Genomic DNA, 25,223 nt, shown 5'->3' with positions numbered 1-25,223 from the left:
TTATAAAACCCAGCTGAAGGCCTAGGACTGGGATGACGGCGCGCATGTCCACAGAGAGGGCTCTGCGTGCCACCTGTGGCACACGTGCTATAGGTTCGCCACCATGGGTATAGGGTTTCCTGCCTGAGCAGGGAGTTGGACTAGATGACCTCCAAGGTCCCTTCCAACTTTATTATCATCATCATGTCATCATCATCATTATTATTATTATTATCATCATCATCATCATCATCATCATCATTATAGTACGCTCCCTCTGGGTATCAGGACTCCACCAAGACTTGTTTTGGGCCGGATCTAGAGACAAGCATTGGAATTGTTCCTATTCGGTGGTGGCCGTATGCGACAATATTGCTTGCACAAGGACAACTTACGCTTCTTTTGTTCTGGCATCAGATGGGTAGCTTAAAAGCCGTCATATCCTCAAGCGGTCTTTGTTTTATACAGAGAGGTTGTCAGTGATCGCTCAGAGATTTTTTTTTTTTTACCCTTGCCGGTGGCATTATAATTAAGATATTTTTAACCCTGCCTCCACATACGCTGACATAGGCTGGCTTTACATCTCCAACCTGGATTGCTTTTGGGAGCTAAGCAAGATCCGATTGGATGGGAGACTAAACAATTCACAGTTGTTGATTAGACCAGTTTCTTAACTTTAGCAAATTACAGATGAGAGCCAGTTTGGGCTAGTGCACGGATGGGCCACTGTGGCACTTTTACATCCTGTGGACTTCCAATTCCCAGAACTCCTGAGCCAGAATGTTGGAATTCTGGGAATTGAAGTCCACAAGCCATAGTTGCCCAGTCCCGGTCTAGTGGTTAAGGCACCAGGCTAGAAATCAAAGAGACCGTCATCAGTTCGAGTCCCGCCTTGGTTGTGAAAGCCAACTGGTTGAGCCCAGCCCACCTCACAGTGTTGTTGTTGTTCTCGTGGGAAAAATAGGAGGAGGACGGTGTGTTGGATGCGTTTGCCACCTCGAGTCATTTGTTAAAATAATAAGAAGTGGGATATAAATGAAGAATAAAATAAATAAAAATAAACTATAAGATCTGTGGACCTCAACCTCCAGAATTCTGGGCATTAAAATCCATATATCTTCGGACTGCAAAGGTTGAGAATTCCTAGACTGGACTACATCTGTTTGTTTAGTGACCATTCAGAGTTACAGCGACACTGAAAAAGTGACTTCCAGTGGTCACATGATCAAGATTCGGACGCTTGGCAACTGACTCATATTTACGACGGTTGCAGTGTCCTGGGGGGGGGTCATGTGATCCCTTTTTGCGACCTTCTAAGAAGCAAAGTCAACGGGAAAGCCAGATTCAGAAGATAAAACAACAGAGTTGAGTGGCACCTTGGAGGTCATCTAGTCCAACCCCCTGCTCAGGCAGGAAACCCTATATTATTTCAGACAAATGGCTGTCCAGTCTCTTCTTAAACAGTCTCTTCCAGTGATGGGGGCACCCACACCTCCTGCAGGTAAAGGCATTCCACTGGTTAATTGTTCTCAATTTCTTCTTAGTTCTAGATCGTTCCAGTTCTTAGTCCTAGGTTCACTTCACAATCGTGTTACTAACTGAACTGCAGTGATTCGCTTAACAACTGGGGCGAGAGAAGTCATAAAACGGGGCCAAACTCACTTTTAACCACTGTCTCGCTTAGCAACAGAAAATTTGGGCTCAATTGGGGTCGTAAGTCAAAAACTACCTGTATTTTTTTTTGTACCAGAACGTGGCAAATACGAACCGCTTTTATGAAACCCTTTGAATGTGTCCACTGAGAATCTGGGTTGAGGGGGCAAGACGTTGGACTTTTTTTTTTTTTACGCTTTATCACAATTGCCCGTTACAGAAGAAAGCAATTTATTTCCCATTGAGGCCTGGGTGCAGGGGGGAGGGAGTGGGAATGTTGTTCCTCCAAAATGTGGAGTCAGCATGGAAAGGAACCCTGGTTTGCAAAGCAGAAGAGAAATATTCTGACCATTTCTGGTCTTCCAGAATAGAATAGAGTGGAGTGGAGTGGACTAGGAATAGGAATAGGAATGGAATGGAAGAATAGAATAGAATAGAATAGAATAGAATAGAATAGAATAGAATAGAATAGAATAGAATAGAGCTGGAAGGGACCTTGGAGGTCTTCCAGTCCAGCCCCCTGCTCGAGCAGGAGAACCTACACCATCTCAGACAGGTTAATGTCCAGTCTCTTAAAAATCTGGTGGCAAGCTGTTCCCCTGGTTGATTGTCCTCACTATTAGGAAATTTCTCCTTAATTCCAGGTTGCTTCTCTCTTTGATCAGCTTCCAACCATTGTTTCTCTTCCTTCCCTCTGGTGCTCTAGTGAACAACCTGACCCCCTCTGCCTTGTGGCAGCCCCTCAGACACTGGAACACTGCTATCATGTCTCCCCTATTTCTTCTTTTCTTTAGACTAGCCAAACCCAAGTCCCGCATCCGTTCTTTGTGTGTTTTAGTCTCCAGGCCTCTCATCTCCCCTCTCATCATCTTAGTTGCTCTTCTCTGAATGATGGGATTTGTGGCAGGGATTATACTGAAAGCTGCAGCTTCTGCATTTTCATAGACCATTGGCTCCTGGCCAGCTCCTGCGTTGCACAGTACATTAAGCCTCTTTTATCTCTCCTTGATTTGGGGGCAGTAGGAATTCCCCTGTTTGATGTATCCTCGTGAGCACTAGAAACTTGCAAAGCGGAAAGCCGGAGAATTCTGCTCCAAACCCCAGGCAGCACGGCTCTCTTCTGCGTATTACTTTGGGGTTTGCATATTAGCATCGAGGAGGTGAGCTGGGGGACCCCTTGGATCAAGAATCCAAGGATCAACTTGATCCAGTTGTCTTGCCTTTAGATGCCAGGCCCCTGTAACTCTCTCCCTCCGAGAAGGTGCCAGACAGTATGAATTTGCAAGCTCTGTGCAAAAGTAATTAAAGTGCCTAGTGCAACCCACTCATTAACCACTGCTTCCTCACTAATTAGGTTAATTGTGATCTGCAGCACCCACTCTGCCCCCATTTTCTCTCTTTTCCTCTCCTCGCCGTCCTGCCACTTGCGTTTCTTTGGATACGGGGCATCTACTCAGAGAAATATTGAGGCTGCAGATTCATTAAACTGACCACCACTGGAACTGGGCAAGCAAGCAGGGTGGTCGGTTCTGTTCTCAGAAGCAGAAATGCCTCTAGCTCTGCCTTAACCAGGAGGAAGATAGATAGATAGATAGATAGATAGATAGATAGATAGATAGATAGATAGATAGATAGATAGATAGATAGATAGATAGGTAGAGATCTCCTGTTGCTTGAATCGCAGGAAAGGCCCACTGCGCATTTCATGCATGCACTCTGGACGTGCTCACGGGCATTCTGGGTTCCAGAAAGAATCCTAGCTCAGAGTTTTGGCTGTTTGTTGTTTTTAATGTTTTCATTCGGTTTAGATCTATGTCTGGATTGTCCTCCTGCAATCTTTTTCTCTAGAAAAATTTTCCTCGCATGTAGAAAGCAAGCAAAGCTATTAGGATAGGCTATAAACCTTGACATGCTAAGTTTTTAATAACCAGAGAACACTTCTACAGAAAAGCATTTGATAACATAAACCCGACCCAGTGAACTCTAGTTTAATGAATGTCTAGTTTAATGAAGAAAAGGACGAGGGGGGACATGATAGCAGGGTTCCAATATCTCAGGGGCTGCCACAAAGAAGAGGGAGTGAAGTTATTCTCCAAGGCACCTGAAGGCAGGACAAGAAACTAACCAAGGAGAGAAGCAACCTAGAACTAAGGAGAAATTTCCTGACAATGAGAACAATTAACCAGTGGAACAATCTGCCTCCAGAAGCTGTGAATGCTCCAACACTGGAAGTTTTTAAGAAGAGACAGGACAGCTATTTGTCCAAAATGGTATAGGGTTTCCTGCTTGAGCAGGGGGTTGGACTAGATGACCTCCAAGGTCCCTTCCAACTTTATTATTACTACTACTACTCTACTACTACTACTACTACTACTACTACTACTACTACTACTACTACTCTGTCCATGCTCCAGAAAATAAAATAATCCTCAACTTACCACCGTAACAGAGCTTGCCCATTACAGTCATAAGTCACGCCAGTTGTAAGTGGGTCATCACGAGACCGATCCGATTTTACAAAACTTTTTTCCACAGATTGTTGTTAAGTGAACATGGCAGTCGTTAATCGAATCTTTTGTTTGCTATGGGGTGTTTTTCGTCTAAAGCTGGAAGTAAACGCTGTTTTATTTGCAAAAAGCATCATAAATTGGGATCGCATAACTGTGGGATGCTGCAAATGGCGATTAATGCTGGCCAGTTGCCCAGAGCCCAAAGTACAGACACGTGATTGGGGGGGTGTGTGGCCGTTAGAACTTCAGAACTGGATCATAACTACGTGTAGTCCTTGACTTACAGCCACAACTGAGCCCCAAATTTCTGTTGCTAACCGAGACAGCTGTTCAGTGAGTTTTGCTCCCATTTTCCAACCTTTCTTGGAACATTTGCTAAGTGGATCACTGCAGGTAAAGTAAAGTATTATTTTCAAATTTTTCAGTGTGGTTCTTTTGCAGTCCTGTATGCTTGATCCAGTCACCATATTATAAAAGAAGATCTTGAGAGAGTGAGTGCAGAAAAGAGCAACAAAGAGGCTATATGAAGAACAGTTGCAGGAACTGGGTATGGCTAGTCTAGAGAAAAGAAGGATTTGGAGTGACACGACAGCAGTCTTCCAATATTTGAGGGGCTGCCCCAAAGAAGAGGGGGGTCAAGCTATTCTCCAAAGCTCCTGAAGGCAAGACGAGAAACAATGGATAGAAACTAATCAAGGAGAGAGAAGCAACCTAGTGTCAGACCCAGCTTGAGTCTTACCCATGTGCAGACATTGACCGGCGCCCGTACCTTCGAACGGAACTCCGTCCAGCCTTGTCGGAGCCGAGCGACGGCGCCGTCTCGGGACTGATGCCGGCGCCTCCACTATGATGGGCGGACCACGTGACTGATTACCATGTCGGACGGGGGAATGGGATAGGCCGGCATTGTGTGGGACGACCGCGCTGCTTTATGACGCTGGGTCTGACAGATTGTGGTTGTTGGGACGAGAGGGCGGGGCGGAGGCGAAGGTGCGCCAACACATAATGGACCTGAGGGACGACACATGTGGCGACAGGGTGTGGTGCAGGTGGGGTTGCAAGTTACAGGGGTAATTAGGGTAATTGGGGCGTACGCGGTGGGTGTGGTGATGGGGTTTATTAGAACGCTGGAAAGGCGTGTAGTCCAGAGCCGATTTTGTTTTCGACATACCAAAATAAACCTTTGTTGACTACTGCAACGTACCTGGTGGTCTATTTGATTCACACATCAGCAGGACGTTCTTACAGTAAATCAGCTCTCACACTTTTCTTGCTTATCGCGCGGTTGGCTGGTGCTGCGGGACTATGGCCGAAGGGACACAGGGGGAGGACCCGGTTATCGATGAGGAGACCGCGGACGCCGACGAGCAGCCGGAGAGTCTGGACGCTGGGGTCGAGGGAGAGGAACGTTTGGCGGTGCGCCCGAAGGAGAAAGGACGCATTCCTGCGGCAGCGGAGCCTGGAACCAAACGGCGCAAACCCACGTCAGCAGAAGGCGAGTGGTGGCTCGGTTCAACCGCAGGTCTTCCGGAGGATGGTAGGGGACGGCGGCTGGCACCTAGCTTCGCCGGCTGGAGGGAACGCCGGATGACCGGAGATGACGAAGAGGACTGGAGCTGCTCCACAGTTCCAGGTCAATATACGTTAGAAGTCCTTAGGGAACAGTTCGGGGAACGTATTTACCCAGCTACAGTTCGCAGCCCGGTCAAGGATAGCACCCCGTATGTGTCCCACTTTCACATGGCGAGCCCAGAGTTTAAATTACCGCCAGGGAGTCGCTTTACACTCCGGGATCCGGTGGCAAGGCAAACCGGACCCGAGCGTCCCCGGTATGGACTGGACACACGGGGAACGCGGGCCCAACCGGAAGGTCCGGATGGGGAAGGGATGGAATCCCTGGGAGCGGGACCCCGTCCGAGGGCGCATCCAGGGACGGGCCCATATGGTGGTCAGGTACCGGCCCCATGGCCTCAGCAGATGATGTGGAATCCACCACCCATTGCCCTCACGTTCGACGGCGATCCGGATCGATTGGCGGTATTCCTCAGCCACGTACTTAACCACCTGGACCGTTATACAACCCTGTACTCGTCCAACTGGGCAATGGTGGTTGCAGTCACCGCGAGTTTGCAAGGAGAGGCCGCTGCCTGGGCCGCAGACCTATATAGCGACCAGGCTAGGGAGCTAGCCGATGTGGGCCTTTTGCTCGACGCACTAAAAACGAGGTTCGAGGACCTGACACGCTTACTACGGGCCGAGGCCCAGTTAGTGGGTCTGCAGCAAAAGGGCAGACCAGTACAGGAATACATTCGTGAATTCCAAAAGGTGGCAGGGAGGCTTAGGTCGTGGCCAGACAGCTTGTTAATTCACCACTTCCGCACTGGCCTGGATACCACCATCCGCCAAGCATGTATAGTCAGAGGGGTGGTGGGGCGTTTAGCTGATTGGTATAGGGCAGTGGTAGAATTGGATGTCGGGCTGAGGGATCATCCCGGAAGGCGGGAGGATAGGCCCCGCCGGACTCAGGATCAGCCCGTGGGTGGTACCAGCCAAGCCATGCCGGGGACGGTACGTCCAAGACCTACCTTCAGATGCTTCCGCTGCAACCAACCGGGCCATCGCACCGCGGAGTGTGGAATACCTAAGCCAACAGGTACACCTACGGCGATTGGTACACCAGGTGCCACATCAAAGAGACCAACAGAGAAATCACGGGTGGCCTACCAACTGGGACAGTCGCCGGTCCAGCAAACACCCGACGAGGCGTCCCCTACGTTGCAGGAATACGAGGAGGAAGGGCCGGTGGAGGATCCAATGGTGAGTGACCCCATCGTTCCCTTCACCATCCCCATTTCATTGACAAGCCCGGTTACGGGTGAGTCGATGCCCTTTCCGGCATTACTAGACACAGGGTGCACAAGGTGCCTAATTAGTAAGGGGGTAGTGCAACAGATGCGGATCAGGGTGGCCCGGCTAAAGACCCCAATCCGTTTTGAGCAGGTAGATGGCTCTCTGTTGGGGGGGGCTCCCACTACATGGGTGACAGAACCTGTTAGGATGGATATAGGGGGTCATTGGGAGATCATAAGATTCGTAGTTGTTCCCTCTATGTCCGAGTCTGTTATTCTGGGATTGGCATGGATGGATAAGTGGACACCAACCATTTGGTGGGCAGAGGGGTCCAGGCATCTAAGGCTAGCGGTAGGTCCGCATCCGCGGCCGCCGGATGACGTGGATAGAGATAGAAAGTTAAACCCCTCAAAAACGGTGCAGGGGAAGGACGAAGCCCAATACCCACGGGTATATGATGATCTCGCAGCGGTGTTCAGCGAACAGGAGTGTGACAGTTTGCCACCTCACAGACGGACAGATTGTGCAATCGAACTCGCTCCTGATGCCAAACTACCCAAACCTAGAATGTACCCTGTGACATTCGCAGAACTGCAGGAAATGAGAAAGTACATTGATAAGAACTTGGCCAGGGGATTTATAGAACCAGCACGTTCGAGGGTAGCAGCTCCAGTCATATTTCAGGGAAAAAAAGACGGGGGATTGAGGTTGTGTGTAGACTTCCGAGGTCTGAACGCAGTGTGTATAGACCAAGTGTATCCCCTGCCGCTTATGAAAGACCTACTCACCCATTTGGCGGCTGGGAAGATCTTTACAAAACTAGACCTCCGTGAGGCATATTATAGGGTACGAATTAGAGAAGGGGACGAGTGGAAAACGGCATTTAACTGTCCTCTGGGTAGCTACCAATTCAAGGTGATGCCGTTCGGGTTACAAGGGGCACCAGCTGTATTTATGCAACTGATCAACGAAGTGTTGCATGACCATCTATATAGAGGCGTCCTTGTATATCTGGATGACATACTCATCTACTCACAGACGTTAGAAGACCATGTACAATTAGTACGGACGGTACTGCGGAAATTATTGGATGCCAACCTATACTGTAAATTATCGAAGTGCGAGTTTCACAAAGATCGGATTGACTATTTAGGGTTCAGAGTGTCAGCTACAGGGATAGAAATGGATCCTAGTAAGGTGCGCAGTGTTCTAGAATGGCAGGCTCCAAGGACCCGTCGTCAACTGCAGAGATTCTTGGGGTTTGCCAATTTCTACCGACAGTTCATCCCCTCTTTCGCTGACGTGGCTCTACCATTAACCCAACTGTTACGCACCAAAAACACGACTGGCAAACCCCACCCGAAACAGGCATTAGACTGGACTGTGGCCTGTCAACGGGCCTTTGAGTCTCTAAAACAACTATTTGCAGAGGAACCGGTGTTATTACACCCTGACCCGAGTAGGCCATTTGTAGTGCAGGCCGACGCCAGTGATGTGACCGTCGGTGCGCTTTTGATGCAACGTAATGACCAAGGTGAATTGCAACCGTGCGCATACACCTCTAAAAAATTTACCGACCCCGAGCGACGGTGGGCGGTGTGGGAGAAGGAGGCATTTGCTATAAAATGGGCGTTGTCCACCTGGCGCCACTTATTGGAGGGTGCACAACACCCCTTTGAGGTGTGGACGGACCACCGGAACCTAACGATCCTCCAGACTCCAAGGAGATTGGCGCCGAAACACGTTCAATGGGCGCAGTATTTTCAGCGTTTCCGGTTTCGCTTGAAGGTGGTGCCTGGAGGAAAGAATTTCCTAGCAGATGCACTCTCCCGGCTACCACAGTACGATAGTAAAAAGGAACAAGTGATCCAGACTATTATGCCGATATGTAGTATGGATCCCGCGCAGGTGGAAGGATGTGCAAAAGTGGTGACGTTCGAGAAAGAACTGCAAGCTGCATTGTTGACCGATCCCTGGTTGCAGGCAAACCCCGGATTATTAACCCATCGTGATGGGTTGGCTTGGTACAGGAATAGGTTGTACATCCCTCAGGAAATGCGTCATCGGGTGCTTTACCAATGTCACGACTCCAAGGTGGCAGGCCATTTTGGCTTCATCAAGACGCTCCACCTGGCGAGACGACGGTTCTGGTGGCCCAGTTTGCGGAATGATATTGAGCGGTACGTTAAAGAATGCCATAATTGCGCACAGGCTAAAGTAGTACCGAAGAGGCCGATGGGGCTGCTACAACCGGTATCTAATCCGGTTCGCCCCTGGCAGGACATTGGAATGGATTTCCTTGTTGAGTTACCAAACGTCAGGGGTTACACGGTAATATGGACGGTTGTTGACTTATTCTCGAAGCAAGCACACTTTATCCCCTGCAAGGGACTACCGTCTGCAAGGAGGCTAGCGAAATTGTTCGTGCAGCACATATATCGATTATATGGAGCGCCCCGTAGAATTATTTCGGACCGGGGCGTTCAGTTTACGGCCCAATTCTGGCGTAGATTCCTCGCAATCATTGGAACCACACAGGGCCTGAGTTCCGCATACCACCCTTGTACCAACGGGGCAGCGGAACGGGCTAATGCAGCAATTTCACGATATCTCCGATCTTATGTATCTTACCAGCAGTCGGATCGGATAGATTTCGTGCCGTTTGCGGAATTAGCGTATAACAACGCAGTGCATAAAAGCACCGGGTTGACCCCTTTCCAAGTAGTTTACGGGTACGATCCAGTTCCATTACCTGGGACCGAGCCACAGGGAGCCGTGAACCTACGCCCCGGAGACTGGATGTCCCGTACACATCAGGTGTGGAGTACGGTAAAACAGGCGTTACAACATGCGGAAAAGGTAGCGAAAGAGCAGGCCGACAACGGTCGTAGAATGCCAATGCAATTGAGAGTGGGTGACCGGGTGTACTTATCAACCAAGTATATTAAGTTACAGGTACCATGCAAGAAGCTAGCGCCAAAATACATCGGGCCCTTCCGCATAGTACGCATCATCAACCCTGTTACGGTACAGCTGCACTTGCCAGAATTATTTGGTAAGATACACCCAGTATTCCATGTGAGTTTGTTAAAGCCGATAGAAGGAGACACCCACAACGAACCTCCCCCAGGACCCGTTACTCCGGGAAGATACGAAATACAGGATATACTAGATTCCCGGTGGCGGAGGGGCAATATGTATTAGCTGGTTTTGTGGAAGGGATACCCCGTATCTGAGGCATCCTGGGTACGGGAGGAGGATGTCCTCGCCCCCGCCCTCACCCGTCGATATCACAGGATGTGGCCGCACAAACCGAGGAACACAGGGGGATAGGTGACAATCCCAGGACAGACAGGATGGACACGTAACTGTTTCTGTTTCATTTTAGGGGGCCCTGTGGTGAGGGGGAGCCGAATGTCAGACCCAGCTTGAGTCCTACCCATGTGCAGACATTGACCGGCGCCCGTACCTTCGAACGGAACTCCGTCCAGCCTTGTCGGAGCCGAGCGACGGCGCCGTCTCGGGACTGATGCCGGCGCCTCCGCTATGATGGGCGGACCACGTGACTGATTACCATGTCGGACGGGGGAATGGGATAGGCCGGCATTGTGTGGGACGACCGCGCTGCTTTATGACGCTGGGTCTGACAGATTGTGGTTGTTGGGACGAGAGGGCGGGGCGGAGGCGAAGGTGCGCCAACACATAATGGACCTGAGGGATGACACATGTGGCGACAGGGTGTGGTGCAGGTGGGGTTGCAAGTTACAGGGGTAATTAGGGTAATTGGGGCATACACGGTGGGTGTGGTGATGGGGTTTATTAGAACGCTGGAAAGGCGTGTATTCCAGAGCTGATTTTGTTTTCGACATAGCAAAATAAACCTTTGTTGACTACTGCAACGTACCTGGTGGTCTATTTGATTCACACATCAGCAGGACGTTCTTACACCTAGAACTAAGGAGAAATTTCCTAACAGAAGAATTAGTCAGTGGAACGACTTGCCTCCAGAAGTTGTGGGTGCTCCAACACTGGAAGCTTTTAAGAAGAGATTGGACAACCACTTGTCTGAAATGGCATAGTGTCTCCTGCCTGAGAAGGGAGTTGGACTAGAAGATCTCCAAGGTCCCTTCCAATTCTGTTATTCTGTTAAATGTATGACTCGATAGATGTCCCTCGATAGATGTCCCAGATGTCGCATAGTTCCCAGAGACTGGTGAGGTCCCATAGATTGGGCCTCCTTCGGGTCCCGTCGGTCAGACAATGTCGGCTGGCGGGCCCTCGGGGAAGGGCCTTTTCTGTGGTGGCTCCGACCTGGTGGAATCAACTTCCCCCCGAGGTGCGAACTACTCCCACCCTGCCGGCCTTTAAGAAAGCCGTTAAAACTCTCCTGTTCCGGCAGGCCTGGGGCTGATGTCCCTGGGGGGCCGGAATATGATCGGACTCGCGGTATGACTGGATTATTTTATTGTTTTACGACTGTTTTTAATTTTGTACGCCGCCCTGAGTCCTTTGGGATTGGGCGGCATATAAATATTGTAAATAAATAAATAAATAAATAAATGTCAAATATTTAGCTGTGAAAAAGTTTAAAGAGCCAGCTTGCATCGTTGACCGATTGTCTGCTGGGAAATCTTTGAGCATAACCAACTCACAATTGTGTCTTCTGCAGGTTGTGGGAACAGTGCTCTGAGTTACGATCTTTTCCAACTGGGACACAGAGACATCACCAACATAGATTATTCCGCTGTCTGCATTTCAAGTATGCAAGACCGTTATGCCCATTGCTCAGGCTTACACTGGGCGGTAATGGATGCCCGGTTCTTGACTTTCATGGATGGAAGCTTTGACGTGGTCTTGGAGAAGGGCTTTGTGGATTCTATCATGGTGGAAGAAAAGGACCTCTGGAATGTCTCCCAAGAGGCCAAGATACTTCTGGACCAAGTATTAACTGAGGTTAGTAGCATGGATCCTTCTAGATAAAAGGCTACCCACGTGGTTTTCTGGATCACTTACAGCAGAGATCCCCAACCTTTTGGGCACCAGGGACCGTTTCCGTGGAGAAAGTTTTTTCCGTGGACCGGCGAGCGTGTGGTTGTGTGTGCTGCCTGCATCCCATGGATGGGGCTTTGCTTGTTTGTGCGGCCCAGTTGGTGGTATGCCGTGGCCCAGTACTGGTCCACAGACTGGGGGTTGGGGACCCCAAATTTACAGCAGTGTTTTTCAAACTTGCCAACTTTAAGAGGTGTGGACTTCAACTCCCAGAATTCCCCAGCTAGTTATGGTGGCTGGAGAATTCTGGGAGTTGAAGTCCACACCTCTTAAAGTTGGCAAGTTTGAAAAACACTCGCTTTAGAGCAGGGGTCTTCAAACTTGGCCCTTTTATGACTTGGAGGTCATCTAGTCCAACCCCCTGCTCAGGCAGGAAACCCTATACTATTTCAGACATATGGCTATCCAGTCTCTTCTTAAAAACTTCCAGTGTTGGAGCATTCACCGCTTCTGTAGGCAGGTTGTTCCACTGGTTAATTGTTCTCATTCTTAGGGATTTTCTCCTTAGTTCTAGGTTGCTTCTCTCCTTGATTAGTTTCCATCTGTTGCTTCTTGTCCTGCCTTCAGGCGCTTTGGAAAATAGCTTGACTCCCTCTTCTTTGGGGCAGCCCCTGAGATACTGGAACACTGTTATCATGTCCCCCCTCGTCCTTCTCTTCATTAAACTAGACATACACAATTCCAGCAACCGTTCCTTATATGCTTTAGCCTCCAGTCCCCTGATCATCTTCGTTGCTCTTTTCTGCACTTTTTCTAGAGTCTCAGCATTTTTTTTACATCGTGGTGACCAAAATTGGATACAGTATTCCAAGTGTGGCTTTACCAAGGCGTTGTAAAGTGATATTAATACTTCATGTGATCTTGATTCTATCCCTCTGTTAATGCAGCCTAGCACTGTGTTGGCCTTTTTGGCAGCTGCAGCACACGGCTGGCTCATATTTAAGGGATTGTCCACTAGGACTCCTAAGATCCCTCTCACAGTTACTATTATTGAGCATGGTGCCACCTATGCTGTACTTGTGCATTTGGTTTTTCTTGCCCAAATGTAGAACCTTACTTGTTTCACCACTGAATTTCATTTTGTTAGATAGTGCCCAGTGTTCAAGTCTGTCCAGATCCTCCTGTATCTTAAGCCTGTCTTCTGGAGTGTTGGCTATTCCTGCCAGCTTGGTGTCGTCTGCAAATTTGATGAGTTCCCCATCTATCCCTTCGTCCAAATCGTTGATGAAGATGTTGAAGAGCACTGGGCCCAGAACAGAGCCCTGGGGCACCCCACTACACACTTTCCCCCATTATTATTATTATTCCACTTTATTCCACTTTATTCTTCATCATTCTACTTTATTCTACTTCGTTCTACTTCAGCAGGACGGGCGGCCATCCCTCGTTCCTAAGAGATTCCCTCCCTGCCGAAGCGCCCGTTTCCTCTCGCCCCTCCCCTTCCCGAAGCCACCAAAACAAAGCACAGCTGCCTGCTGTTGCCACGGCAACGCTTCCCTGTCACAAATAGCAGCTTGCAGATGGCGGGTCCTTCCTTCCAATCAAGGCCTCTTTAGGTTTCTGAGGGAGGGGGCGGCCCCATGGAAGCGCCTGGCAGCCCTGGCAAGGGATTCGGAGCAGGAAGGAACCGGCTACGGTTTTGCCAAAAAGGTCCCTTCCCCCCCCACACACACACACCCCTCAGAAGCCTGGCCTTGCAAGATTTTTTTTATCTTTTTTTGAGGGGAGTGCAGTGTGTCTCGTGGGGAAGGTGCAATTTGTCCTTTTACACTTCTCTCCCCCCCCCCAAATTTTATCTCAGTTGCCCAACTTCCTCGCTTTTTCCCTCCCCAGTTTGCATCTTATTAGCTGGAGGTATCTTCCCTGCCCTCCCCAGGGAAGGAAAGACAAAAAAAATTCCGCCAGGCTGGCTCTCCCTGTTTCCATGACAACCCCCATCCCTGACTGGCGGCATTGACTAGGTGGGGGGGGGGAGAGGAGAGAGAACTAAGGTTTTTCTCCCGGATGCTAATTGAGCTGAGGCAACCATATTGAATTTGCCTGGGGGGTGGGGGGTGGTTGGGGGGGAGAGAAGGAATCAGGCAGGGCGTGTTTGTGTGCGTTTGTGTGTTTTACTGTGTACGTGCATGCACACGTGCTTGCTATCCACGTGTTCCCGGAAGGGAGAAAGAGGCTCCCCCCCTCTTTTTTGGGTCATCATTCCATCCTCCCCAGTTCATTTTTTTCCCCTTGCGGTGAAGGTCTCCAAGGTTTTGTTTTTTTTTTTTGGTTTTTTTTTAGGCTGTCCCTTTGGCTTCAAGTGGGAGGAATATGAAAACTCACATCAAGTTTGTCCCTGTGGGCCTGGGAAGGATGTCCACTCCAGCCATTGATTCTGGGCCAGCTTGGGAACGAGGCCATTTTGCATTTGAGGTCCCCTCCAATTCCCCTTCTCCCTAGCTAGTCCCTTGGTGGAGTGCAGAGAAGAGCAACAAAGATGATCAAGGGACCGGGGACTAAAACATATAAGGAACGGTTGCTGGAATCGGCTGTGTCTAGTTCAGTGATGGCGAACGTTTTAGACTAGACTGAGTCTCCAAACTGCAACCCAAAACCCACTTATGCATCATTGGGTGCTGGGTGAGTGTGGCCCATTGGGTGGGTGTGGCCCATTGGGTAGGCGTGGCTGCGGTGGTAATGGCAGACTGGGTGGGACTAAAAAGTTCAATCAATCAATTCCAACTTTGCAAGATCTTTTTTTTTCCCCGCGAGAAGTTGAAATTGACTGATTGATTGAACCTTTTTTTTTTTTGCACACGGCAGTGGAGGCCTAAAATGAAAAGGTTTTATAAAACCCAGCTGAAGGCCTAGGACTGGGGCGACAGTGCATGTGCCCACAGAGAGGGCTCTGAGTGCCGTCTCTGGCACCCTTGCCATAGGTTCGCCGCCACTGATCTAGTTTAATGAAGAGAAGGACAAGGGGTGACATGATAGCAGTGCTCTAATATTTGAGGGGCTGCCACAAAGAAGAAGGGGGGAGTCAACCTATTCTCCAAAGCAGCAGAGGGCAGGACAAGGAACAATGGATGGAAACTCATCAAGGATAGAAGCAACCTAGAACAGAGAAGAAATTTCCTGACAGTGAGAACAATTAATCAGTGGAACAGCTTGCCTCCAGAAGTTGTGGGTGTTCCAACATTGTGTCAACTCTACAATGAACCTGGCTGCAGCCATCTTGCTCGCTCTAGGTTGCCACAAAGATCGGAGAGGGTGCGGAGGAATTCTGCTAGTCTAAACAATTCAATGTCCTGTGGGAACCAAGGTCATTTCTGCCAGTTAGATTGGGAGGGGGAGCAGTTGGGTAGAAAGCCCGCTGAACTATTCTATTGGAGACAACGTTCCTCCAGGCCTTCCTGTCCTCTACCATCTTCTGGAGTCCATTTAAGCTCAGGCCTACTGCTTCAGTGACTCCATCCAGCCACCTCATTCTCTGTCGTCCCTTTCTTCTATTGCCCTCCATCTTTCCCAGGATTAGGCTCTTCTCCAGTGAGTCCTTCCTTCTCATTAGGTGGCCAAAGTACTTGAGTTTCAACTTCAGGATCTGGCCTTCTAAAGAACAGTCGGGGTTGATCTCTTCTAGGACTGACCGGTTTGATCAACTTGCAGTCCAGGGGATTCGCAGGTGTCTTCTCCAGCACCATAGTTCAAAGGCCTCCATTCTTTGGCGCTCAGCCTTTCTTATGGTCCAACTTTCACAGCCATACATTGCAACTGGGAAAACCATGGCTTTGACTATACGTACTTTTGTTGGCAGAGTGATTCTCTGCTTTTAAGTACAGGAAGGTCATTAACATCTGGTCATTCCATCAAGCCTTCGAGGCTGGAATGTGCGTGATCTTGATTTGGGTTTATATTATTGTAATGATTGTTCCCGGTCCTCTGCGTTGCTTGGGTAATACCATCGATTTGTTTTGTTTTCACTGGATCATTTTTAACCCAGTTCATCACAAGGTTGGGATGGATGCTGCTCAGCCTCCATGAGCAAAGCAGCCTATAAGCTCAGTCGTAGATAAAATTAAAATGGACACACACACACAACCTGCAGGGAGTCCTTGATTTACGACTGTAATTCGGACTGGAAATCTGGTAGTCAGTCGTCCCAGCGATAAGTCGAGGTTCCCGTACGATTGGCAATAATTTTCCAGCCTTTTTTTCACAGTGCACTAAGCAAATCCATCCATTTGAATGGGTGGAAGGGATTTTTTTTTGGGGGGGGGGAAATCAATAATAAAAAAAGAACCTCACAAATTTTGGTCCCATGGCCATGGAAATGCCTTAAAGCTGATCTGCCTGACATGACTGCAAGGGGGTTATGCCACCATTTCTGAGAAGCAGCTTTAAAAGCCATAGAGCAGGGGTCCTCAACCGTGGCAACGTTAAGACTTGTGGACTTCAACTCTCAGAATTCCTCAGCCAGCTTTGCTGGCTGAGGAATTCTGGGAGTTGAAGTCCACAAGTCTTAACGTTGCCACGGTTGAGGACCCCTGCTGTAGAGCCTTGATTCTCTGTGGCCATCCTAACTTTGAATTGTTGTAAAGCAGTTGGTCAAATCCGGAGGACTTCCTGTATTCAACGGGTGTGAGATTGGGTGAGACCGTATTACCTTTGACCTTATGCAAATCCCTGTATCCTCCCAGAAAGTTTTTGAAGCCTCAACAGGAACGTGCAGAAACACGCTGGCTACGTTCCCTCTGATACAAGTAGCCCTTGACTTATTTTATTTATTTTATTTTTAAAATTTATAAGCCGCCCCACTCCCGCAGGACTCCGGGCGGCTAACAATAAAAACACCATATAACATGACAAAACAAACAATACAATAACAGTCATCCAAGGGTCAGATTTTATAAACCCCAGGCCTGCCGGAAAAGCCAGGTCTTAAGCAGCTTGCGGAAAACCAACAGGGTGGGAGCGGTCCTAATCTCCGGGGAGAGCTGGTTCCAAGACGTGGGCGCCATCACAGAGAAAGCCCTCCCCCACGGCCCCACCAAATGGCACTGCTTGGCCGACGGGACCTGAAGGAGGCCAAGCCTGTGGGATCTAACCGGACGAAGGGAACTATGAGGTAGTAGGCCGTCTCGCAAATAGCCTTAACAACCAGTCATATTTATAACGGCGCTGGAAAAAAGTGACTTGCGGCCGTTTTTCACACTTTATGATGGTTGCAGCATCCCCGTGGTCCCGCGATCAAAATTTGAATGCTAGGCAACTGATGTGTTTGCGATGGTTGCGGTGTCCCGGGTGCCTACGTTCCCCTTTTGCGAGCTTCGGACAAGCAAAGTCAATGGAGGATACGGGTTCACTTAACAACTGTGTTACTCACTGAACAGCTGCAGTGATTCGCTTAACAACGGTGGCAAGGAAGGTCGTAAAATGGGGCAACTTTTACTCAACAAACTGTCTTAGCGGTGGAAATTGATCGCAGGTCGACGACTACCTCCTGTTCTGTAAGAGTAGATTTTAATAAGTTGTAGAAAGGACTAAAATAGCCCAGTTTTATCATTTGTAAGGGCTTGTCTATGTTATTTTCACGCCTGCATCAAGGAACCCCAGAAAAATGTCTGCTGCTGAACAAGAACGCAGCCTTTCATGCCTAAACTGGGACTAGAACTCCCAGGTGCCTGGTGATTGGCCCAAAGTCAGCCAACCGGCTTTTATGCCTAAAGCAGGATTAAAATTCACAGTTTCCTGGTTTCTAGCTCAGCACCTCAATCCCTACACCAAACTGACTCTCAAATAATAATAATAATAATAATAATAATAATAATAATAATAAAGTTGGAAGGGACCTTGGAGGTCATCTAGTCTAACCCCCTGCTCAGGCAGGAAACCCTATACCATTTCAGACAAATGGCTGTCCAGTCTCTTCTTAGAAACTTCCAGTGTTGGAGCATTCACCGCTTCTGGAGGCAGGTTGTTCCACTGGTTAATTGTTCTAACTGTCAGGAAGTTTCTCCTTAGTTCTAGGTTGCTTCTCTCCTTGATTAGTTTCCACCCGTTGCTTCTTGTCCTGCCTTCAGGGGCTTTGGAGAACAGCTTGACTCTCTCTTCTTTGAGGCAGCCCCTGAGATATTGGAAGACTCTATCATGTCCCCCCTCGTCCTTCTCTTCATTAAACTAGACATACGCAATTCCAGCAACCGTTCCTTATATGTTTTAGCCTCCAGTCCCCTAATCTTGATTATCATATAATTAAAAACAAAATTAAAAATATCGTATTGCTTATTTAGGAGTCCAGTTTGGGTCTGCTGCCACTGAGACACTTGTGTGTAAAACCACACAGTATGGGTTTTTTTTGGGGGGGGGGAGGGAGTGATAATGACATTTAGACTAGAAAAAGGGGTAACTGGGTCAAACAGTTAAGGAACTGCTGTGCTAATCCATCATGTTAAATGTGGGACAAGATGTATTTTCCACACCGAATGCTATGGAACTCCAGGAAGATAGTCCTAGAGTACATCTATTGTTTATTAACTCTTACTTGATTGAAAACTCCTTTTCTTTCAAAATATAATAATTGCATTTTACTGTGTGGATCCTTCAGAGGTGTTTTCCCCTTGTAGCTCTATACAACAGCATTAAACTTACAGATAAGCACTGAATATTTATCACCAGGCCTGTATCCCTAACTGGACACCTGAAGCGATGCCCCATTAGCTGTTTTCATCTTTTCGTGGTTCTTTTCAACCAGGGTTATAAAAACAAACACGAAAGACAGGAAACAATTTACTGTTTCCTGCTAATTGAGCAATAGAAGGCAGTGTTAAGCCCAGGATCTCTACAGCAGCCTAAAACCTTGCACTGTGTATTATCAGATGATAAGCTCCGAGCCATCAAAATATCTCGAACATCTGGGAGCAAAGAAGAAAAACGTAGGTGGGTGTTAAAAATGTGTCAGAAAAGAAGAAAACGAGAGTGAAGTAAAGGACAAGGATTTGGGCGATCTAAGCAGGAGATATGTTCTCAGAGAAAAACTACAAGTAGCTTTGTGGCTTGCAGCCATTTGTTTAGTGCAGGGTAGGCAACCCAAAACACTCAAAGAGCCACTTGGACCCGTTTCCCACCAAAAACAAAACACTGGGAGCCACAAAACCCTTTTGATATCTAAAATGAAGCTAACGCTGCATATATCCTTTTTTACCTTTATTATAAGTGTGTGTGTGTGTGTGTGTGTGTGTGTAAATAAAGGTAAAAAAGGATATATGCAGTATTATCTTCATTTTAGATGTCAGAAGGGTCTCTGTCTCTCTCTTTCTCTCCCACTCTCTCTCTTTTTCTCTCCCTCTCTCTTTCTCTCCCCCCCCTCTCTGTCCCTCTCTCCAATCTTCTGCTCACCTGGCAAGCTGGCTTCAAGCTGTTCTCCAACAAGCTCAGGGGTAGGCAACCTCGGCTCTTTTATGACTCATGGACGTCAACTTCCAGAATTCCTGAGTCAGCATAGCTGGGCTAGCTAGGTCTCTCATGCAGCTCCGGAGCCGCAGGTTACCGACCTGTGGTTTAGTAACTATTTAAAGTTACAGAAGTTCTTCATGCAACTATTGCAATGACCTCCACGGCTACACGATCAAAATCCGGATGCTTGGCAACTGGTTCTTATTTATGACGTGTGCAGTGTGTACCAGGGTTGTGTGTGATCCCCTTTTGCAACTTTCTGACAAGCAAAGTCAGGGGGGAAGCCAGATTCATTGATCAGCCGTGTGACCAACTTAACAACTGCGGTGATTCACCTAACAACTGTGACAAGAAAGGTCGTAAACGGGAACTAAATTCGCCGATTGTCTCTCTTGGCCACTGAAATTTTGGGCTCCACAATCAGGTTGAGGATTGAGTTCCCCTCCATCCCTTAAAATGTCCTCCCTCTGGTCAATCTCTTCAACTAGATGTCCATGTTGGTTTCACAATTCCTTTCTAAAACCTGAGCAAGTCTAGGTTGCTTTGTTTCCATCCCCACAACGTTGATCCCGGGGAATTCAGAAGAACACAATTTCCAGCAAACTCTTCCTTTGGTATTTAAACTCAAGAATACCTGCTCCAGGAGTTGATTAGGTGGTCTTCACAGGCTTAACTTGGTTTGAGGCAGAAGAGTTCATTTGTAGATGAGTTGTAGGTGCCCTCTGACCAAAGGGAAACTCGCATTGTGTCTGAGGTTCTTAGAAAGTGTTGTTTTCCCCTCTCTTTGATGCATATTAGGAATGCCCATGCTAAAGAGTCATTTGTCTGAAATGTGTAGGGTCTCCTGCTTGAGCAGGGGGTTGGACTAGAAGACCTCCAAGGTCCCTTCCAATTCTGTTGATCTGAGTCTTGATGTTCTCCAGATGTTTTTGGACTTCAGCTTCTACCACCAGGAGCGATCATGGCAGTGGGTAAAGCTTTCGCCCATTTCCTATGACAGGCTTATGGCTGTTTGTGTACAGCAGGGGTCCCCAACCCCCGGTCCGTGGATCAGTACCGGGCCGCAGCACGCCAGCAACCGGTCTGCACAAACAAGCAAAGCCCCATCCGGGGGATGCAGGCAGCGCACAAAACCATGCACCCTCCGATCCACGAAAAAAACCTCTCTCTACGTAATCGGTCCCTGGTGGCCAAAAGGTACAGGGTCGTCCTTCGACTTATGACCTTAATGAAGTCTGTCCATTGTGGTCATAAGTCATGATGGTCACAAAAATGGATCACCCGCATGACTGGCCCCTTTTATGCAGCAGTTGTTAAGCGAACCCATTGTTTACTATTGTTGTGATTCCGTGCCAGCCTGTGCTCCCAACAGCTGAATCTGAGGAATCTGAGGAAGAGGTGGAGGAGGCATTTGAAGGGGCAGAGGGAGGCTCTGATGAATTACAGGACTCACGGTTTGATGCAGAGCCTGGGCCCTCCAGTCGTGTTCCTGATGAAGCTCAGCTGTGTGAGGAGAATGAGTCAGACTCGGAGGACTCACACCTGATGGACTTGCTAATTGATGCTCGCACACATCGTCACTTAGCGAGAGTAAATCAGCAGCAGTCAATACGGCAATTCCAGAGTAAAAGGAGAAGGCAATGAGAGGCAACGCCTTGGGACTGCTGTATAAAAAGAGGAGGTGTGGGCGGTGCTGGTTGCTGAAGGCAACCGTTTGCAAAGTGCTGCTTGGAATCCTGGTCTGTTCGTCTTGCCTGTGACTACTCTTCTGTTTGCATCATGTTTCCTGTGGACTATTTCCTTCATTTGGACTTGAGTTTTGCTGTTTGTGTTTTGGACTATTTGACAGGTTTGTCACCCATATTGAAAGGGGTTTGTTTTGTTTTAAAGTCTCCAGCCTATTTTATCAAAAGGGGTTTGGTCCTTGTGCCTTTAACAAGGACGGCAATACGCTGGGATAGAACAACTATGGGCTGGTTTTGCTGAAAACCAGAAGGAAACACTGGGTTTTGGGGCAAAACTGTCACAAAAAGGAGGCCACATTATTATCTGGTGCTGCAAATGGCCATAAATGCAGGTTGCTGAGCACCCGGCATGCAGTCACATGACCACAGTGGGGTGCCCAGCAATTGGAACTTCAGAACTGGATCATAAACCTCCCCAGGAAGATCCATCGTGACTTTAAACAACCACCAAGCCACAAGTCGAGGACTACCTGGATTTGGTACAGAAACTGACGTGGGCCTACTGGCACATTTTACACCCACAGCCCCATTTTTAATCCTTCAGTGGGCGTATCCAAACAGTAGGCTTGTGGGTTAAATTCAAGTAGGTCCCCTCAATTTAATGCAACAGATGGTGCTCTGCACGGAAAACAAGCTCTTCGGCTGGTTTTGAGACATGTTGCTATTCTCATGCAGAGAGCAAATACTCAGAAAACTGTTTTTTGCTTCCACTTTACAGTGAATAGTTTATTAGAATAGTTTATTATGCATGAAGAAAAAGAGGGCTCTTTTATCAGTCTCTTTATATTTCCGGTCCTCAGCCATGGTCTCCTGCATCAAACCTTCCAGTTTTTAAACAAGTGAAAGAAACAATGATAGTGTGGGCAAAGAATTTCGGTTATTCTATAGATTTAGAAGATTGTCAAAAACTATGGGACCAAAATATTAAATTTACTAAAGCAGCTGTGTATAAGGAAAACTTATATAAAATGTTTTATAGATGGCACATGATGCCAATTAGATTAGAGAAAATGTTTAAAAATGTATCAAATATGTGTTGGAAATGTAAACAACAACCAGGCACTTATTACTCTGGTGGATATGTCCTAATGTTAAAAAAGTTTGGTTTAAGATCCATATGTGGCTAGAAGAGATGATTAAAATACAGATAGAGTTTAAACCAGAACTCTGTTTGTTAGGAATATCGGGTTTGAATTATGGAAAAGAGAATGAGTATTTAATATTACATGTGCTGACAGCTGCAAGAATAATATTTGCCCAATTTTGGAAAAATGAAAATTTACCATCTGACCAGGCTATAATAACAAAAATACTCGAATGTGCAGAAATGGATAGACTGACTTTAGAAATGAAAGAGAAAGAAGACACAATTTATTTTAAAACATGGGGAAAATTTTATTATTGGTTAGAAACACGCTAGAGCAGGGGTAGGCAACCTTGGCTCTTTTATGACTCATGGACTTCAACTCCCAGAATTCCTGAGCCAGCATGGCTCAGCTTGGAAACCTCTCCATTTCTCCTCAGCATGGCTGGCTCAGGAATTCTGGGAGTTGAAGTCCATGAGTCAAAAGAGCCAAGTTGCCTACCCCTGCACTAGAGTGAGAAAAGGTTATGAAATTTAAAGAGATAATTGATAATTTGTATTTATATTCCATGATTATTTGTATGACCTTGTTTTTATTTCTTCTTCTTCCTCTTTGTATATTTGTGATCTTAAATAATATGGTAAATTATAATTAATATGCAATATATTATTATTTTAAAGTAATTATAATTAATATTAAGTAGTGAAATGAATGAGATTTATTGACTAATTTGTTATTTTAAAGTGATTATATGGAAAGTTGTTTAATAATAGAATAATTATTAAGATTTAATATGTAAACCCAGACTGGTATACTTGCTGAAGCGATGTTATTTTGTAGGATTAATCCCACTTCTATGTTATCCCTTTTCCCTGGTCTAACCTTTTTGTATGTTTCCCGTTGCCTTACCCTTTTTGACCCTATCCCCTTATTACCTTTATAAAACTCAATAAAAATATTTATTAAAAAAAACCTTCCAGCTTTTAGAAATCTAGTATCTTGAAAATGGAGGAAAAAACGGGCTGGGCTTAGCCAAATGGCACTGGCTTAAAATGAGATTGTGTGGTTGGTGGTGCAAGTATGTCGTTCATATTCGGCCCTCCTACCGTCACGTTTTAGGTGGACATTGGCTGTTTAGTTGCCACCTAACATTTGTTAAATCTTTTCTTTGCCTGGTTGCTTCTGCAGACGTTTCATTACTCGCCTAGGTAACGTCATCAGTACCAGTGAGTGTGGTGTTTGCTCCCTGTTTACATCAGTGGTGGGATTCAAATCCCTGAACAACTGGATCTCTGCGTGGATGCAGGCCTGGGCCTCTGAGGCCTAGAATGGACTTCCGGAAGTGGCATCCCTGCACTTCCAGCTGGTCGTTCTAGGCCTGGTAGGCCTCCTCCAGGCCTCTGAGGCCTAGAACGAACTTCCGGAAGTGGCATCCCCACACTTCCAGCTGGTTGTTCTAGGCCTGGGAGACTTCCTCCAGGCCTCTGAGGCCTAGAACGCACTTCCGGAAGTGGCATCCCCACACTTCCGGCTGGCCGTTCTAGGCCTGGGAGGCCTCCTTGAGGCCTCTGAGGCCTAGAATAGACTTCCGGAAGTGGTGTGCATTCAGCCAGTTCTCCGAACTCAACAAAATTTAGCTACCGGTTCTACCGAACTGGTGCGAATCGGCTGAATCCCATCACTGGTTCATATACAGTAACTTTCCACGCCAATGTTGATGGTAGTCTGATTTTCTTCTTGGTAGTTCCTTGATTGCGGAATTGTTTTCTGCTTGATTGTTTGCCCAGAGAGGATCTTTTTGTTTCCTTCTTAGCTTTTTTGATGGTCTGTTTTGAATGGTTTTTAAACATGGTTTGTTTCTGTGGGTCTATCGATGGCTGATTTGTCTGAATACCAAGCTTCCAGGGATTTCCTAGTACTTTTGGATGTAGCTTGGTCTAGAAAGCTCACCGTTTCCCAATTAAAACTTTTGAGATTGAGTCTGTCTACGCGTTGTGAGATTAAGGAGTTTTCATCATGTCTTCTGACTGCTGTTGGTGTTCATGGAAGCGCTGTGGAGTTTTCTGCCTCTCCTACACAGTGGCTGTTGCAGTTCTTACATTGTATGTTGTCGATGACTCCTGTTTTTTCTTGTTGGGCTACTGAGCAATCTAAAACTCAGGAGAAACTTCCTGACAGTGAGAACAATTAATCGGGGGAACAATTTGCCTCCAGAAGTTGTGGTTCCACCAACGCTGGAGGTCTTTAAGGAGAGATTGGACAGCCATTTGTCAGAAACGGTATAGGGTTTCCTGTTAGAGCAGGGGGTTGGCCTAGATGACCTCCAAGATCCCTTCCAATTCTGTTATTCTATTTACTGGGTCTTTCCGTTTACTTAAAATGTTTCAGAGAGCTCAGAGGAACTGAGAAACACCTGTAGGACCACCATTCTCAGGACTCAGGAGAGACCGTAATGCAGCACTTAGAAACTATAAGCGTTCCCACACAAACAACTAAACTGCAGTTAAAAATACACAGAGATCACAAAATCAGTTGTTTTAGTTGTGGCTGTTCCTCTTGTGCCTCAAAGCCAGGGGGCCCCAACTTTGGCGACTAGAAGACTTGGGGACTTCAACTCCCAGCCCTGGCTGGCTAAGGAATTCTGGGAGTTGAAGTCCACCAGTCTTAAAAGTCGCCTAGGTTGGAGACCCTTGCTCAGAGCCACTCCCACTTTCCTTTACGTCCCGTGTGAACTGAGTTTGCTCTATTGCAACCATTCCTGGCTGAGGAATTCTGGGAGTTGAAGTCCACCAGTCTTAAAAGTCGCCTAGGTTGGAGACCCCTGCTCAGAGCCACTCCCACTTTCCTTTACGTCCCGTGTGAACTGAGTTTGCTCTATTGCAACCATTCCTGGCTGAGGAATTCTGGGAGTTGAAGTCCAC

At 47.4% G+C, this 25,223-nt stretch overlaps 1 protein-coding gene across 1 annotated transcript in view; it reads left to right on the top strand.

Moving 5' to 3' along the window:
* EEF1AKMT4 (EEF1A lysine methyltransferase 4) overlaps positions 1–25,223 on the top strand; it is a 73,131-nt gene that overhangs the window by 12,611 nt on the left and 35,297 nt on the right. The window contains exon 2 of the mRNA XM_039346892.1: positions 11,662–11,945. Within this exon, the coding sequence (XP_039202826.1) occupies positions 11,662–11,945 (284 nt within the window). The remainder of the gene's footprint in view (positions 1–11,661; positions 11,946–25,223) is intronic.

Source organism: Crotalus tigris, unplaced genomic scaffold, assembly GCF_016545835.1.
Source record: "Crotalus tigris isolate CLP2741 ecotype Arizona unplaced genomic scaffold, ASM1654583v1 scf7180000017552.641344, whole genome shotgun sequence".
In the NCBI taxonomy this organism is placed as follows: domain Eukaryota; kingdom Metazoa; phylum Chordata; class Lepidosauria; order Squamata; family Viperidae; genus Crotalus; species Crotalus tigris.
Note: the sequence above shows the minus strand (reverse complement) of the source record. Positions and strands in the feature narration are given on the sequence as shown.